Source organism: Gymnodraco acuticeps, unplaced genomic scaffold (assembly GCF_902827175.1).
Source record: "Gymnodraco acuticeps unplaced genomic scaffold, fGymAcu1.1, whole genome shotgun sequence".
In the NCBI taxonomy this organism is placed as follows: domain Eukaryota; kingdom Metazoa; phylum Chordata; class Actinopteri; order Perciformes; family Bathydraconidae; genus Gymnodraco; species Gymnodraco acuticeps.
Window position 1 is genome coordinate 2793681 of NW_022990224.1, and position 19244 is coordinate 2812924.

Here is a 19244-nt window from a genome sequence, read left to right on the forward strand (position 1 = left end):
GTTAACATGTGTAACATTGCATGATTAATAAATCAATATCATTTATGTAATCAATATTGCAAAAGACTGACTCTTTGCTTTGTTGAGGTAGCCTAGATCTCCACTCTCATAAATGCGACACTTCATTTGAAAGCCATTCATCATAAGACGCCATTAAGTTAAACCCCACTTCAAAACCATCATAAGCATATTGTGGGAATATCATTATTAAAACAATTCTCTTGATCACAAACTCAAATAAATACATTTAGGCTATAAACTGTTTTTCCTCCACCAGTGAGAGGCGCTGAAGGAGTTAACCCCTCCTTTTGGACCAGGAGAGGCGGAGCTATGTTTTTGTTGAAGAGGGCCATCAGAGTGTGTGAGAGGGAGAGAGAGGGGGAGAGAAAAGGGGCTCAACATGGACACGAGATTAGGTCTGAGTTGTAAACTAGTCTAGAATTGAAGCCCCGGCCTCTCCGGACTGACCCACCAACCCGGGATTATTATGCCCAGCGCCAACGTGTCCGTGCGAAGTTTATCCGAAGTGGAGAAATACCTCAGCAGCCGGATGGTGAGTAATGTCATGTGAGAGTGTGTTCCGCAGCATTGTTGTGCCAGGCAGGTCCCTTACTGTACCAGCGCACATTGTTATCGGATCATCTCCACGTCATGAGAAACCGACAGCTGCGCCTCTGAAGCGGCACATTCCCCCAACAAAGAGCCTCCAACCCGGGGTACAGGCAGGGGGATTACGCAGAGAAAGAGCATGTCTGGTTCCACTGGTTGGATGTCTTCAAGTGTCACTGTGAACTCCGGGTACAAAATCCTGTTCGGCTCATAATGCGGGTGTCCACACATTTGAAGACATCCAAACGGGATGATAATCTTTCTGTGGTGCCTCACATCCAAATTACGCCTGAAACTAACGAGTGTTTCACATATCGATTACTGTGGTGATCATTATATCGTTTTTTAGATTCATTCTCTGGGCTATTAAATGGTATAAATTATAGAAAAAGGCCCCCTACATCCCAGAGCATGAATTGATGTCTTTACATTGCCTGATTTGTTCGACAGTTTAAAATAATAAATTTTAAAAAACATATGTAAAGTCCCCATGGGTGAAGCTGGATCCATTGAATTTGAGTTAAACAAACGATATCATATGATTTATTATGAAAATATATTTGTTATACTATTTTAATAACCTAATGTTGCAGCTCTAATTAAAATGTATAGGCAAGGGCTATAGTAATTTTGAAGGGTGTTGTTTCATCCATATGTCAATTCCATTCTGTAGTTTGGATGTTCTATGGAATTGCAGTGTGTTTCTATGTGTTATCCTCTAGCCAAAAAAGACGCAACAAGCATTTTTATCTAACCTAGTTTTTCAAGAGTAAATCTGACCTCATCTTGATTGTCATGCACTCAGGACTCATGTTATCTATGTATGTGAACTCTGTAATGAGTGAATTGTTGGTTTCGTTGAGATTGAATTATTCAACGCCTATCACAAAGAGGGGATTGAAGTCACATAGAGAAATGTCCAGATAACTATCAAAGTGTATCTTATTTATATCTTTACAGAGAAATGTAGACAAATCAGTAAATTAATGAATTAAACTCAAATCACTAATTGGTCTGAAAGTGCTTTATAATATGTCCAACAAACAACTCCCTCTATTCTTAACCATTGTGTCAGATAAGTATGTGAACTCTCGAATGAGTGAAGTGTTGGTGTCGTTGAGATTTAATTCAACGCCTGACACAAAGAGGGGATTGAACTCACATAGAGAAATGTCCAGATAATTATCAAATGGTATCTTATTTATATCTTTAAACAGAAATGTAGACAAATCAGTATATTCATTAATGAAACCCAAATCACCAATTTGTCTGAAAGTGCTTTCAAATATGTCCAACAAACAACTCCCTCTATTGTTAACCATTGAGTCAGATAAGAAAGATTACAACCTCCAAAGCGTCTTTTAATATCACAAGAAACAAGTCAGGTGTCGTGCAGCAGGTTGTTTGTCTTCCCAGTTTATGTATGAGCCTCCAGTGCTGCCACTCCTGTCAGCCATACTCTTCAAAGGCATCCTGCATCCCAGAGAGAGAGAGAGAGAGCGCTGGCAGCTTTTCTTTAACCGGTTTAGCTCCTATTAAAACTGCCATTTGAACAATTGCACATACATTCGGATTACAGTAAATCTGATTGGTGATAAAGGAATGAAATCAATAACATTTCCCCTGGAGTAGAGCTTGAAAGATACTCAAACACATATTTTGAGCCAGCTCAAGTAAACAAGTATTCGGTTGTGGTTTGATTGCCATCACAATATAATGGAACAACATATCTTAGGATTTGGCTGGTTTATTACATTCCTGTTTGGTTCCTCAAAAAAAAAAGCCATTGTCCAGCAGATATAGTGGCTTACAGGCCAAAGATGATGCAACGCCTCATTCTGAGTCTTTAACCCTATCTCTAGATCAGGGATGTCAAACTCAAGGCCCAGGGGCCAAATCCGGCCCGAGACTTCATTTGATGTGGCCCGCAAGAGCTTGCAAAGAATATAATACGTTATTATACAGTTACATGCCACTTTACAGACGACATGTCCCACAATGCATCGTGCACTGTGACATGCGCACTGAAGAGAGAATTCTTGCCCTGGACTTCTGCTTTCAGACGTAGTTACTTACTAAGTTATTACCCTATCCGATAATAATCCAATTCAGAGGCAATAATGTAATATAATACATTATATTGTATATATTAGTTAATGGACCAGCACCAGAGGCGTTCCCATACACACAGGCGTTGGAGCTGTTCTTCATGAAATCCCAGAAGGATGAAGTGCTCTGACAAACAGTGCCATCTTTGCGCAAAATGATTATACAGGAATGAAAAGTCAATAAATAAACATGTTGTTAAAACTTTTATTTATTTATTTTTCGCGCATTTTCGCTTAACAATACATCAGTATAATAAGCAACCTTTTAATAGTTACCTTCTTTATGTTGTAAATCATTAACTAGCAACTATTGTCCCTTTTTTCCCCTTTTATAAATTCATGTTCAATGTCTCAAGAGCCTAATCACTAATCCTGCTACGCCATTGGCTCTATTCACTCTCCAACTTTGAATCAGTGCATTGAATTTAGCTGCATTTTATCTTAATTGAATCCCATAAATACTTTCTCAGTCCATGGGGGCAGGCAGATGCTGGGCCTTTGATTTAGTCCAGGACCAGCTTTTTTATGAGATAATAATGAATATGTCTTAAGCAATTCACTCCGCTGACCTCATGGGGATTACTCATTCAGGGAACTCATGACCTCAAACTCTGTTGCTAGTTTTATTTCCTCTGTTGTTCTGATGAGGCATACTTCTTGGCCTCTGAAGAAAAAGTTTTGCAATCAAACTGTGGTGCAGCTGTGGGATGCAGATGAGAGGAGGGGGAGGAGATGCTGGGTCAGCTCTCTGCAATCAAAGAGGTGCTCCCTGTCGCTCTCCCTCTCTGCTTTTCTTCCCCTCTCCCTCTGTGAGCTGTGAGAGTGTCTGTATCCATGAGGATCAGCTGGAGGGAATACCAATAAGCACTGCAGGCTTCTTCCCCTCTGTGGCTCTGTTCTCTCTTCAAGGGACGCTTTTGTTCCATCTAAATAAGTCTGCCAGCTCTTTCGCCTTGTGTGTGTGTGTGTCCTAGCATTACTATACTTGTGGGGACCTAAATCTGTTTACACAGTCACTCGCCTCCCTTATGGGGACAAAATGGAGGTCCCCATGAGGGGAATCATTAATTTTAGGGTGAAGACTGGGTTAGGGTAAGGGTTAGGCATGTGTTGGTTATGGTTAAGGTTAGGATAAGTCTCCAGTAAATGCAGGTAAGTCAATGTAATGTCCCCGGAAGTGATGTATACATGGTGTGTGTGTGTGTGTGTGTGTGTTCAAGGTTTTGACAGTGAGAATAAGTTCCCCCCTATGCACCCACTCACCACAGTCTCACCATTTGTATCTAATTCCCTCTAATTACCGCAAACACCTGTGCCTGTGCTGCAAGACCTGACCTTACAGTGTGAACTGATGATCTCACAAGATTAAATATGTGAGCTTTTGCAAACTTTACTTCCTCGTAATGGGGACAATGCCTTCCTGTTTGCATAAGAAAAACTGTGTTTTTCAGAGACGCCTTTAACAGGCACGGACAGTGAGTTTAGCATTAAACGGACTCACTTTCTGTAAATCCTGCTTATCTGAAGAACCAATATTTATCTCAGTACTTTTACTGCACCCATTCTGAATAATCTATGTGCTTTCACCACACTCCAGTTCAGGACTTTAGTGCTTTAATGCTTTGCACCTTTCTTCCTCTGCTGCGGTAAAAATATCTGTTTTTTCATGAAAAATGAAATCACTCACTTGATCATTGATCCAAGAGAGAGCTCACTGCAGTGCAAGATAAGCCGCATCTGCAGTTTCTATCAACTCTCCTGCCTTTGCCCCCAAATGTTACTGAGATTTGGACGGATTTTTCCAGCAGAACAACACACGCTCTCTGTTGGGCTCAGATTGAGGCTAATGCAGTTGGATCTTTATGTTATGCTGTCTAGCCAGGTCATAGCATTTTAAATGGGTCATGGTGTTGGACAGACGCTGTTTGCTATGTAGGGCAGCATGGGGGACAGGGGGCTCAAACAGGGCTGAGGTGTAAGAGAGGCACCCCGGGGGCATCCTGTAGATCCTGTTGGAGGAGATGATGATCGGGGTGATGTGTGCTGCTGTGCCCTCCTTTTGTTCTATTCCTTTCATCGTATCTGTTTTGGTTGTCTACATTTTGTCTCTCACTTTCGGTCTGTCCCTCTGCTTCTAATCTCCTATCAAACTAATATCAATGGGTTAGTCAAACAGTCGTGGCTTATTCATTTCAAAGACAACATTTTTCTCACATTGGTAGTGATAAACCAGATTTTAGGCATATGATCAGTCAGATGGGTAAATCAAATTTTCACTTTGTAATCTGAATGAATCATCATAAATGAGCACAAGTAGGAGGTCATCCTTTAGCTTGAAGACAGCCATACGGGTATTAGGATGGAGATGGTAACACCATAATATCAAACTCTAACTAGTGTTGAATCTGTAAAGGGCTGTCCACATAACTGTCAGATTTTACTGTTGCCATCTGCCTTTTTGTGGCGGCTTTTCCCCTAGTTCCTGGGCTTTCCCCCCTCCTGCCAGCCCCAGAAGTCCTTTAATCCTCTCCCTGTTCCAGCCCTCTACCTCTGGAGAATGCCTGCATAACTCCCTGGGAGTAACGGAGTAAAAAGTAGGGCAGCTCCTCAGCATATTTCGGAGGACATTTTTCATCAGCATGAGTCTATTTCATTTAGCAGAGCCACTCACACAGAGAGACCCTCACATTTCTCCAGCGTTTAGCCAGAAAACCTTGAGTAGCTTTAATGGAAATTAGCCTATTACATTTCTTATAAAAAATGTCGTATGTCACACACGTTTTTGGGTTTGAGTGTGTAACATCTGGGTTGAGTTATGAGTGTTATATGAGCTGCTCTCGTGAATCAGGCCTCATTCTGCCAAAAGCATTCTTGTTTTTTTTTTATAAGAACAATCGTAGGCCCATCCTTCCAGCTGTGTGAAACTCTTTCGGCTTGACAGTCGGTACTACAGGTCTTTTCCATCTGGCTTCAGCAGTGATTCATCAATGGCTGCCAGCCAGGTCACAATTTGATCCATTCTACGCTCATCCGGAGTATGTGATACCAGCACCTTGAAGCAATAGAAACACACCCCTGTTTTCTCTGACCCCTGCTGTACCAAGTGAGAGTATTGAACATTTCAAAGTTAAGGCTGTGGTAGGAGAGTGCCTGAGGAGCCAGCTTAGTTCCAGTCCTGGATAAATAGCATGCAGTCTAAGCTGTCTGGTGGAACAGGCAGCTCTTTGTGTTTGTTGTTTGAAAACTAAAACAATTGGGTAATATGAGCAACCTGCCCTATACTTCCGCTTGAAGGAGGAGGATATTAAGCTTCTCTTTCTTTGACAAACAGGTTTGACAAAAAGCAGGACTTATGTGTGAACCTGATTGTTTTGAAGAGTTATTGTTTGCGCTCTGGAGGGAGCAGGATTGTGATTGGACGCGGGGCTCCTCAGGCTATACGTCAGGCCAGTGAATCCATATGCAGTAGCTCGCTCATCAGAGTCCTGGACAGAGCAGAGGTAGGACATGACAAAGTGCGCTTTTTTTCTCCGAAGACAAAGCGTCCTGTGTTCAAGAAGGACAGATGCCAGAGAGGGGGGGATGAGGACAGAGGCTGTATTACCCCAGGCAGTGCATTCTCTGGTTACACACTATGCATAAAGTAGCCTATGTAGTATGTACAGTATAATTATAGGCACTATAATATTACAACTACTATTTGTAAATGTGTTCATGTACTACTAGTAGTTATTACTACAGCCATGCTAGCAGTTGGTTCAGCTGTACTTACTTTGATTCAAATACTAGTGCTAGCATCATAACCTGCTTATGTTTAGCAGCATTTATATCTTAGTGTAATTGGTTAGCATGCTAACATTAGCTAATTGGCTAAACTTGGTCACATGATGGTGTTACAGGGAAAGTCACAGAAGTTCTTAGGATTTATTTTCTGTGAAACATGAATCCATTGGGAAAAAGTCAACCCGTTTTTATTGGGATAGTTTAGTCTGTACCAAATGATTGAACCGAGAGATAGACAGACAAACCGAAACACCTACAGACAGTTGACAGACGTACAGACAAACACAAGGTTTCCAACCATTAAGCCAAAAACAAGTACATTTTCTGTGTTACTTTGTAGTGAAACTACATTCTAGTACACAATGGAGAAGTCGGCGATGATAAATCAAATTCTTGCTCACTGGTATCACCCACGAAAACTGGTTTGACTGGTTGATTAAGTGTGAGGTCATGGCAACAGCAAGTAAACGGGAATGTGTAACTGGATAACTTAAATCCAACTGGTTTGAAAGAGGAATAAAGACTGAGAATGTATTTCTTATGTCATCCTCTGTTTGTGTGCAGCAGTGTACTCATACTTAATCACTGTATTATTGGTTAACCCTGTCTTTAGGTACACCTGACAGTCACATGTCGAGGAGTGTCAATGTGTGGTGAACGCGAGGCATTTGTCAATTGTAAAGGTACTTAGCTTGCAATATGTAAGCATTATGTGGTGTTGTGGGAATGCTAAGCTGGATTCAGCCCTAAGCCTGCCTGAGTTAGCTGTGATCAGTTTATTTGCTTGAAACTAGTGGTGTTACATTTGTTATGGATTATTACAGCTTTGTACAGCCCATAGTGCTTGTTGTTCAACACTTCGCATTAGGCTCTATCAGTTTACACATCCTGTCCATACACTGGTGTTGTGCTATTACACTTGAGGTGCAACTCATGTTCTAAAAATGCTGCTCCGAAGAAAAAAAAGAAGAACATACTGTATGTCTTCACAGCTTTCGTCTGTTTCCCCTTTTATGTGAAGTTGTTAGGTTTCCTTTCATAGTTGAACTTGCTTACTTAAGCCACATTTATTTAGTTTCACTTCCTGAAGTTTATAGCCGGCCTCTCAACAGTGAACTATTGACATGTCAGTCAATAGTGTAATGTTGAACCTTTGTTAGGAGAATGGTCATTTACTGTCAAAACAGGGGGAAATGTCTTGAAAAGGGATCTCCTGTGCATCATGGCCTTATTTGAGATGATCACTGACCTACATTTGATCCACGCTCCACTTTTATTTTACACACATTAATAGTTGGTATCTGAATGTGTCAAGTGTGCTATAATGTAAATACAACAGGATTAAATTCTGGCTTCTAAAACATAACGGATGCTCCAAATAAGAGCATTACATTCCCACCCAGATGGTCTCACTGTGGCAATAGCAGGAATCGAAATAGATCAGAGGCCTTGCTCTGTATTACTGTAGAGAAGAGGAGCACACGTCAAAAACGGCAATAATGTTTCATTACCCAGCTCTTGTTTTTTCAGCCATTGTTCGTAACATCTCACTCACCAGCCACCCATCTTGATGTTTTTATTCTATTAAATGGCCGACATGAATGCCAATGTAATGCTTCAGACGGTGCAAACTGCACATAACACACATTGTGAAATGGTCACAAATAATCGCTTTCCAGAGACATAAAAAGGCACCCATGGGGCATAACAACTCCTTCAGATCAAATTCTGGAAACACCCTCAAGTTTTACCAAATTATCCAAACTTCCTGATAAATGAGAGTGAAAATAATACATTTGATACAACTGTCCATTGGACTAGAGAGCTCCTTATCAGAAGCCACCACTTGTAGTTTTCCATACACACTATAGTTTTGTAATGTGTCTCTTAAAAGAGTATGGAGATTATGTGAGATGAAATAACATGTATTATAAGTATAATTATAGTAAATAAGAGGAATTATAGTATAAACTAGGAAATGAGGTCCAATTTGAAAGTGAATGAAATGCTCTTTTGGGGTTTCATGTATTAATGCATACAATGGGAAATGTAGTTGCTGTTCTAAAGTAGCTCCAAGATCATTTCTGAAATTGCTCCCTATCTAATAAAGTATGTTTATCTGATTGTTGTTTCTTCTACTCGTAGGACCGGAGTTCTGAGGGCAGTTTTGCGAGCATCTCCGGGTCAATGCGGCGGGGCTCTTCAGAGACCAACCTGGACCTGGATCTGACCGATGGAAGTCCTGGTCTGGGCTCTGAGGTCGTGCGTAGCCGGTCTTGCTTGGACAGCCTCCAGCAGAAGATGCTCAAAGTCACGGAGCAGCTGAAGATTGAGCAGACGGCCCGGGATGAAAACGTGGCAGAGTACCTGAAGCTGGTGAACAGCGCCGACAAGCTGCAGGTCGGGCGCATCAAGCAGGTGTTTGAGAAGAAGAACCAGAAGTCCGCTCAAAACATCGCCCAGATGCAGAAAAAGCTGGAACAGTACCATCGAAAGATGAAAGACAGTGAAACCCACTACAGCCCATCCCCTCACCCGTTGCCTGTCAAACACAGCACCATGCCCAGGGAGTCACCCAGACAGCTGCTGAAGGACATGACGGGCAGTGGCCGACACCCAACCATGGACAAGATCAAGACCATTGGCCCAGGTGTTTCCCTCTCCCCTCCTTTCTTCTTCAGCAAGCCTAGAGAGTTTGCCAACCTCATCCGAAACAAGTTTGGCAGCGCTGACAACATCGCCCACCTCAAGAACTCTCTGGATGCTTCCCCTACGCTGCCCACTGACACTGCCAGCAAGGGACTGAGTAGCAGCACCTCCATGGTGGGCAAGCCCAAGTACCCCAGTGATGATGAATGCTCCTCGGGGAGCGCCTCCATTTCAGCAGATAGTAACGGGAACCCAGCGGGGCTGACTCCGGGCCAGCAGGCCAAGGACGACAGCCAGGGCAGACTAGCTCTGAGCCTGGAGGAGGTGAGGGAGATCAAAGAGGCCCAGAGCCAGCTGGAGGAGGATATGGAGGAGATCAAGGCTCAGTTCAAAAGGGAGTATGGCATCATCAGCCAATCACTGCAGGAGGAGCGATACAGGTATGTTTTTATTACTTAATTATATAATTTGGATACAATATTGGTTCTCTATTGTGCAAGTATGGTGAGGGCATTAATTAGAGATGGGTTGTTGGATCTTTCTGATGTCAGCCGGTTAGCACCCGGGCATTGGTATAATTCTTTATCATATTTTTAAATCCTAGTGTCCGTTTGCCTGAAATGCTAGCAGAGGCATTTGTGGTTTGAGTGAGTTGAAGAGTGAGTCTGTTGTGTTAGATCTGCCCACTCTCTCTGCAGAATCCTCCAATAGGACAATGCATAACTAACTAAGCTTGCATGTAATTTCCCCTTGGAATGTTGCCACAGACACCCAGTTTGTAATACTGGAAATGAATGGGCTTTCCTCAGTGGGCCAGAGCCTCAATTACCATTGTGTGCCCCCAGTGAGCAACCTTTTTGATTTCCACGCATGTTTGAGACTTACTTATCTGATTTCTGACTTATAGAGAGACTAGCTATATTCACAACTATCAATTGAAATGTCCTATGCCAAGAAATAAATAGAAATGTATTCCAATGATAATATTCTTGATTATTACTTCATTCAAAAATACATCCTTTCTAATGTTACGTCTATTCTCTAAAAATGTAAACACACATGGCATTTGTAGTGAAGTATTTCATACACAGTATTCAAATCGGACATTTCTGCATCCTGTACCAGGTACGAGCGCTTAGAAGATCAGCTGAACGACCTGACAGAGCTTCACCAACATGAGATGAGTGATCTAAAGCAGGAGCTGGCCAGCATCGAGGAGAGGATCGCGTACCAGGCTCAAGAGAGGGCCAGAGACATACAGGCATGTAACAGAGAATCACGTAACAGTAAACGCTCTGCAAAGTTTAGCCTTTGCAGAGCGTTTAAATGCACTAAAACCTATATAACACACTACAGCAAAGGAAACGCCCAGAAAAGCAAAAATAGGGCCACTTTAAGATAGAAGCATATTAAAATGTATAGTTTTGGAATTATTTAAAATCTTAACATCTCCACCAAGCTTCTCTACATCCCATAATGAGTCTACTGTAATCAAGCTAAGGACATTACCATATAGAGGCGAATGCATTAGTGGCCTACGTACAATCGTTCCCTTCATGAGATAACACTCTGAAGGGTACAAAGTCTGTTTTGTCATTTGACATTTATCTTCTCTGTCTCTCTGCTCATGCATAATGAATCTCTAATTGAAGTTTGATTAATTAAGGGTCAGCAAAAAGCCCTTTAGCCATTTTGGAAACATTCAGACTCTCATGGTTCTTCTCTCTCTTTTTAGGAGGCTCTGGAGTCGTGTCAGACGCGAGTCTCCAAGCTGGAGCTCCAGCAGCAGCAGCAGCAGACGGTGCAGATCGAGAGCCGTGACGCCAGAGTGCTTCTGGGAAAAAGCATCAACATCATGCTGGCCATCATCACCGTCATCCTCGTGTGCGTCTCCACTGCTGCCAAGTTTGCCGCTCCACTGATGAGGAGCCGGCACCATGTGGTAGTTACCGTACTGGGAGTCTGTTTTTTGACCATTTTCTGGAAGAACTGGGAGCGTTTACAGTACGCTATCGACAGGTTGTTAGTGCCTGTCTGAGAGTGAAGAGCGCACACTGACAATAACACTTCAGAAACATGGACGCTGTCTGGTGTCAGGATAGGACTGTCTCAGAGGATTGGTTGTACAATCGTCAGTAGACACGATCGCCACGCATTTACAGAAGTCATTGTTTTTTAAAGTCAAACTGCAATTAAATGTAGGTAATTTTTCTCTTGTGTAGAACTTGAATGTGTTGCTAACATTTTTCATTAACCTTTAAAATAATATTTATAACAGTTAAATGAATTAATAAATTGTGTTACTTCTCTAAGGTTTGATATGAATTCATCACAAGAAAATAGACAAGGATCAAGAAGGGTGGAAAGAGTTGCATATGAGACTTACCCCACAGATTTTGGGGGAAATATTATTTGAAGAGGTCAAATTAGGCCATGGATAAATGTTTCTCATGTTGCTTCTGCTTGACTTGAACATCTCTCCATCTGTTAGAAATCATGCACACACAAACAAAACCTCAAGCTTGTTATGCTGTTGGCTAACGTTACGAAATGCTATTGTCACCTTTATAAGAATAGTTGGACATTTGGGGAAATGCGTTTATCTCTTTTACGTTAGATTCCATATCAATATGATGCTACGGTTAGCTTAGCATAAACAATCGAAAGAGGGAAACAGCTAGCCTGACTCTTTAAATGGGAACAAAATCTACTGAAAAGCTGACAAATGAACACGTCATGTTTAATCTTTACAAAAAAGTGTTAAAGTGACATTTTCTGGGTAATTATTCCAGGAACTACTTCGGGCACATAACCTATTACATGTACTTTTGACACTCTTACACAGTTTGTTTTTAGATGCTCCGAGGCAGATTTTGTTGCCACCATTACCTTTGCACAGGGACATGCTAGCTATTTCGCCATGTTTACAGTCTTAATGTTAAGATAAGATAATTGGCTACTGATTGTAGATTATTTCAAACCCGGGACATGTTGTTATCTGGCTGTTATGTGTTGTAAACACTCGACTAACTAGGTGCTCTGTAGCTGCATATTTAGCATACAGACCGCAGAGTGGTATAAATCCACTTATCTTATACTCTGCAAAAAAATCAATAAGCATATTTCCCCGAATGTTTTTCTATTGCTTGAAATTAAGAATTTACAGTCTCAAGCACAGAGGCAATAGACATCCTGTTTTTAGGTGTTTTCTTTTCCGTATATTTGTCTGCCCTGTGCGGTCAGTCGTCTCTTAAAGTTTGTTCTGTTTACCGATGTTTACAGTGCAATATGTTTAATTTCTAAGAGCACTGTTTTTAAAATGGTATTTTAGGAGTGAGCATTTACGTCAATGTTTTACAGTGATAGGGTGCTGTGGGGTGGGGGAAGTGTCATTAATGTTGGCATAAGAGATCCATAACCACTGAAGCCTCTGCTGGGATCTGATAAGACCAGCTGTCTCTCTCACTGTTACCACACACACACGCGCGCACGCACGCACGCACGCACACACCTATCTTTATGTCTTATGGGTCTGATGTTTGTATTTTATTAATAATGTGAGTGAGAGGCGATGGATTATACTGTGATACAAGGCCTTTTTCTGAGGAAAATTGCAATTTGTTTTGTTCTTACAGCCTTCAGTACAGGCTCTGAGTGATGATCTACGAGCCAATTTTTGACTGATTAATGTATTGTTTTTGTCTTACTAACATTGCCTATGATGATCTCATATGAAGCTAAGGACCACTTTTTAATGTTCGTTTGCCATAATAACATGTTTGTGTTAATACTTGTCTTCTACCTACTGTATTATATTTCTCTCTTCCTGTTTAGGACATATTTGAGGACGTTTTACTGATGAATACATATCTGGTTTATATTCTCTATTCCTCTCTGATGCACTACGTTATCAATCAGTTGTATTTCATGCATTACGTGCCTTTGTCTTACACTCTGTTAAATTAAAAAGCCTTTTTAATCATCTTGTGACGGAGTTGTTGTTTATTTTTGTCTAGCTGGATGATAATGTGTGTGTGCATAGCACTGAGCTTTTTAGATTCATATGTCAAGTAGTTGAGTAGGTAAACATTTCCTGGGAAAAGTCAATACTGTACAATGCTGTTATTCACAGAAGAAGGATATGCGTGTGTGTGTGTGTGTGTGTGTGTGTACACAGCAAAGTCTAATTCAAACAGGGAAAATGTATGTTAACCTTTCATGTTAAATATAATATAGTATATTGTGATAAGTAGTTCATTACTGTCACCCAGCAGCTAACCTGGAAATCAAGCAGACAAATAATATATTTCAATAATTGAACAAAGTATTTTGCATGTGATGGCTAAAAAAGATGATGGCACAAAGCCATGTGCAATCTGTAGTGCACAAAAAAACGAATTGTTAATAGATTTGTAATAAACAGTTTTTAAACAAATATTTATCATCCGAGAATTGAATCAATGCGAATGAGGAAAACTGTAAAAAGAAAAGAAGACAGGTTGTTTACTCACTATAACTCTGAAACTGGGAACACTCTTTCTAAATAAAACTGCTGTTTTCTTTATTTTCCTCTCAGACGTTTGCCCATGAGGTACGAACATATCAAAATGTAATATGAATACAGTTTCTAAAGTAAATTTGTACACAACAAATCTCCTTCAACACCACTAGAGGGTGATGGTGCTGCACTGTTGACACAACACAGAGATGGAGAAAACATATAGGAAGGCTGGAGCATCTCACTCAGCCTAATAGCAGAAACCAGATTTCCTGCATGATTTATATCTAAATTATTCATTTAAAGGTCACCTATTGTGCAAAATCCACTTTTTCATGTATTTTATATAAACATGTGGAAAGAGATTCTGAAAGTTTCAGGAAAAAAGATTTGCACTCTTTTTCTCCTGATCCATTTATATAAAAACCTGTCTGAAAATGAGCTGATCAGATTGTGGCCCCCCCCCCCCCCCCCCTTATCACCTGAATCTCCTCCTAGAGCACCATTGTGTTCTTTTTAACCAAATATCTCTCAGAGGGGCGTGGGGAGTGGCTCCTTCTTTTCATCTAAAGTAACAGACAGAGAATCAGCACTTTTGAAGCAGGGCTGAAGCAGAGGAGATTATGGGATGCTGCAATGATCTGTTTGGTATTTGGAGCTAAACACTTCGGAGACATGTTCTGTATATATCTGAGACCTGTAATATATTGATGGAAAACAGTATGATAGGGGACATTTAAATTCCAATCTAAGTAAATGGCACAACTTCACACATTTAGACAGAGACAACACTTTCCTTTGGCAGGGATATCACTAGCAAAGTGGAAGAGTGGCACCCTCTGCTGTTGTACCAAATTAACATACGTTAACAACATTTTTCTACAATTTTCCAAAGTGCACACCATTTACGCTCCATCATAGAATATTTCTGCATACTTTCATCAACATTAAATCTGGGTCATATTGTACTCCATGCTTTGAACAGGAATGCTTTCTGCAAACTGTAACTGTGTCTGATGTGGTTCCCATCAGGGTGGATGTTGTTACCCAGGATGCATATGATACAAACTGTTAAAGTTCCTTTTATGATGACCTAGCCGAGCTGTTACAGCATACGTCGCTCCAACAACATCACGCAGCCATATGTTGTGAAATATCACCTTAAAATACCATAAAACATATCCCACGTTCTTATCAATACAAACAGCTTCGACATCACTACTGGGTATCACTGTCAGGGAGCAGTATGGGCACACAAACACACACATCCAGAGAAAATGAAGCTCATGCATGGTTAAATTCAGCCGCAGTGCCATATGGGTCACCTGGCAGAGTGGTGTGCACGGTTTAGTGTGCGTGACTAGTGCCTGCCAGCATGCCATCTAGAGGCACAGACACACGGTGAGACACACAGAAAATCAGGATGATGGACAGATAGCTTAACTGAGGATCTCAGGCACTCACACAATGTTCCCGTACTTTATGAGAGCTTAAGTTTTGGAGTGGAATTGGGAGTTTTGTGCACATTTATCTGTGTGTAGGACGGATTGTGTTTTAGTGCATTTGTGAAGCAGCTAAGGGGGAAAAGAAATATTCAGATTGGTGTGACGCAGAGATTCTGACTAATGCACACATGCACACAGCCACCCACACACACATACAGAGGCTTAAAAACGGGGATTATGAGCTATATTTGTAGGTGTGAACGGAAAGCAATATTTTCTTTCCCAATCTCTCTCTCTTCTCTGTATTATGTGATCTGAAAAGTGAGCGCTTCCTTTGATGTGTCCTATGTTTTCCATTGAGCTCTCTTGTGGCTCCTGGTGCTCATGGCCTATTCACTGGCTCCATAATGAGCTGCTAATTATCCCAGGACCTCATCAAGTCTCTTTGGGCTCCGCAGCTAAGCCTCCTCCTCACACAGGTTGGCATGGTGACCGTAGGGGATGGGACCAGGAGGCCACCAAAAGCACCGCCACAGCTTCACTCCCAATCTCCTTTACTGAGGGGGAGTGAGAGGGACACATTTAATTTTATTCTCCCCTTAAGCCAAGCGAGAGAGTGGGAAGTGTGCGGATATAATTTAGCTTTAAGCATGGATGGTGAACATTTTAGTTGTAAGTGTGTGTTTATAAATGAATACATAATGTGAGTGTGTTTTACTCAGGGGTGGAAGAAGAACACAGATATCGTACTAAAAGAGGAACTACAGTGTGAAAATACTCATCTACATGTCAAAGTCCTGCATTTCAAATCTTAATTAAGTAAAAGCACAAAAGTGCTGGCAACAAAATGTACTTAAAGTACCAAAAGTAAAAGTACTTATTGTGCACAATAGCTCAATTCAAAATCATGTATATTAAATTACTGGGTTAATATCTTTGATATATTAATGTGTTCTTAAAAGCGGGTAAATGTGGAGCTGCTTTTAATTACTTTAAATGCTACTGCTGGGTGTCTTTACCTATATTTCATAGTTTATTTATTTTATATTTTGCATTAGCTAATTATCTGAATCTGTAAAGTAACCAGTAACTCATTTTGTTAAATAAATGTAGTGGAATAAAAAGCACAATATTGGCTTTTAAATGGTAGTGGAGCATAAGAATAAAGTAGCACGAGAAAATAATACTCAGTAAGGTATACCCATAATTGTACTTTGGTAATATACTTGAGTAAACTTCCTTCAATACATTACAGCACAGGTTTTAGTCCCGCATGATTTGATATTATGGGAAAGTTGTGACCTCTCTTCCACGCTGATTTAACCTCCTCTGGCAGCACGGGGCCCATCCCATTTCCTGTTGATGGTGTCATGGAAACAGGCCATATTCCCTTGCTCTGCTTTTGCACTATAACATAAAAATGTGCCCTGCATCGAGCAAACAGCCACAGTCTCATTCCTCTGTGAGATCTGCAGCTGTGACCAGAGACTGCAGTGATGAATACTGAGAATCAGCCAGTGGAAAATTCCTGATTCATGGCAACATTTATCATCAAGGTCTTTGTATAAATCACCTCTAAAAATGCCCTAAATCAAAGGCACCTTCAGTTTATTTTAGTTGCTAGGCAACCGTAGAGTGCCACAGTGATGCTGGGAGTTAAAGGCTGGTAGCCCGGTGGTGTAGAGACGACTGTGGGGGTGAATCACTGTCTTTTACAGCTCCGAGGTTACATAGCTGACAGTGACAATGATACACCGTCATTAGAGAGTAATTAGACACCCTGCTCATCCCTCAGGTGCATCCACCAGCTAATTACACTGAACAAAAATATAAATGCAACACTTTTGTTTTTGCTCCCATTTTTCATGAGATAAATTCAAAGATCTAAAACATTTTCTATATACACAAAATAACCATTTCTCTCAAATATTGTTCACAAATCTGAAAAAATCTGTGATAGTGAGCACTTCTCCTTTGCCGAGATAATCCATCCCACCTCACAGGTGTGGCATATCAAGATGCTGATTAGACAGCATGATTATTGCACAGGTGTGCCTTAGGCTGGCCACAATAAAAGGCCACTCTGAAACGTGCAGTTTTGCTTTATTGGGGGGGGTCCGAAAACCAGTCAGTATCTGGTGTGACCACCATTTGCCTCACGCAGTGCAACACATCTCCTTCGCATAGAGTTGATCAGGTTGTTGATTGTGGCCTGTGGAATGTTGGTCCACTCCTCTTCAATGGCTGTGCGAAGTTGCTGGATATTGGCAGGAAACACGCTGTCGTATACGCCGATCCAGAGCATCCCAAACATGCTCAATGGGTGACATGTCCGGTGAGTATGCTGGCCATGCTGGCCATGCTGGGATGTTTTTTCAGCCACACCTGTGAGGTGGGATGGATTATCTCGGCAAAGGAGAAGTGCTCACTATCACAGATCTTTTCAGATTTGTGAACAATATTTGAGAGAAATGGTTATTTTGTGTATATAGAAAATGTTTTAACTCTTTGAGTTTATCAAAAACAAAAGTGTTACATTTATATTTTTGTTCAGTGTATGTTGGCCTAATGGCTGTAGTGCAGCTTGTGCTGTGTGACCACTGACACTGGACCAGTGGCGAGCCGTGACTTTTATACCTAGGCCCTCTGTCTTAATGGCAGGGTCATGCAGCTGATCCTTTGCCACTCCAATTTATCATTGTAACTCAATCTTGAAAATGACTCGGTTAATAATTTCGCAACGATGTCATCACTATCACTGACATGAGCCATCATGAACGAATTTATGCTAATCATAAATCTATCGATTAGATTTACGATTAGTAAATTATAAAAGTAGGGTAGACATGTGGATATTATCCGGCTGAACAAAACGTGCATTTATCTAACAGGTTCGTTTTCCACAGACCTTATTTCGAGCTTTTTTCCAAAATCCTATGGAGAAATCCCATTGCTTTTTTGGTCGAGGGAACCCAAGCGCAGCTTACTTCCGGGTTTTAGGACGCGTCACTGCACCACTTGCATAAACTTCACAGCGGGCAGAACTTGTCATAAAGTCCTATATGCCCTGGCTGCGGAATGGGGCGGGGTCGGACGTCCGACCCCTCCTCCGCCCCATTCCTATAGTCCGCGAAAATAAAGCCCACCCATTGTAGAGTTATATTTGTATTTATTCATGTTAGCAAACTATGGATAAGCTTAAAATGGGAATAATTTGGGTAAAACTGTGAGCTGGATTTGGGGCCTGTTGACATGTGTTTTTGAGGACAAAGGAAGATGGGGAAAGGTGAGAGCATGTCCTGATTTGCATTCAACTTAGATCTAGCTACAGTGTTTGTGATATTAAGAGAGGTCCCTTGGGTTTCTCTGGTGGTGATCAATAGTAGCAGTTAAGTGAATACTGTTCAAACAATACCTGTGTTTGTGTTTTTTATATTGATTTCTCTGTTTTATATCCTTTCATAAATGTAAGGACTACAAATGGCTATAAACATTCTGGGCTGGTTGGAGTAAACAGGGTTTTATTGCTCTGTGGGGGAGGTGTAGGTATGCAGGCCTTGAGACCTTTTGGTTGTAAGGTGAGCCTGTTGGTTTCCTGCCGGCCAGCGTTGCGTCTCCCAATGAGATGACCTGAAAAGATGACCAGCTGACCTAACACCAAACCCCTCCTTCTTACTCTGGTATATATCCGGTGGATCCCTGGCGTTCGCTCTCTTCTTCACATGCTGCCCTCGGGTGAAAGTAGCTCTGCAGTATGCGAACCAGTGCAGGAGTAAGCCGGCATTACTCTTTAAGCATTACAATATAACTGTAATATATCATGTTGTATTGTAATGATTGTATTGCATTGTCATATTGCCATTAAAGTAGAATATTGTTAACGGTTACTTTGTAGATATGGATTCCTTCCTGTATTATAAACAGCTTCATAGGAACGCGGGGAGATTTGAAAAGCGGATCAGCTATCCCTTTAAATCTCCAACACCATTTAGAGGGAAGATATGATTGGTCAATTGTACTGTCACTTGACATTACTCTCTCGTGGAGTTACTATAGCGGGTGGAGTTACTTACAGCAGGACCACCAATCAGCTCCTGTCTTCACATAACTCGCAGAGACGAGCTTCTTTCATTTAACCCTTCCCATTCGATT

At 41.3% G+C, this 19244-nt stretch overlaps 1 protein-coding gene across 2 annotated transcripts; it reads left to right on the top strand.

Moving 5' to 3' along the window:
* The first annotated feature begins 352 nt into the window (after positions 1–352).
* LOC117547860 (transmembrane and coiled-coil domain protein 3-like) lies at positions 353–13139 on the top strand. 2 transcript variants are annotated; one of them, XM_034218747.1, is made up of 4 exons: positions 353–553; positions 8646–9589; positions 10275–10410; positions 10885–13139. In XM_034218747.1, exons 1-4 carry the CDS (start codon positions 488–490, stop codon positions 11185–11187), a joined length of 1449 nt encoding a protein of 482 aa, XP_034074638.1. In that variant the 5' UTR covers positions 353–487; the 3' UTR covers positions 11188–13139. The 2 variants fall into 2 exon arrangements, with proteins under 2 accessions (XP_034074638.1, XP_034074639.1); XM_034218748.1 differs by lacking the exon at positions 353–553 and adding an exon at positions 6050–6217.
* Positions 13140–19244: the final 6105 nt, after the last annotated feature.

Coding starts and splice junctions, on each gene's coding strand:
- LOC117547860 (XM_034218747.1), top strand. CDS start 488: ATGCCCAGCGCCAACGTGTCCGTGCGAAGTTTATCCGAAGTGGAGAAA. Junction 554..8,645: donor AATACCTCAGCAGCCGGATG/GTGAGTAATGTC, acceptor TTCTACTCGTAG/GACCGGAGTTCTGAGGGCAG. Junction 9,590..10,274: donor CTGCAGGAGGAGCGATACAG/GTATGTTTTTAT, acceptor ATCCTGTACCAG/GTACGAGCGCTTAGAAGATC.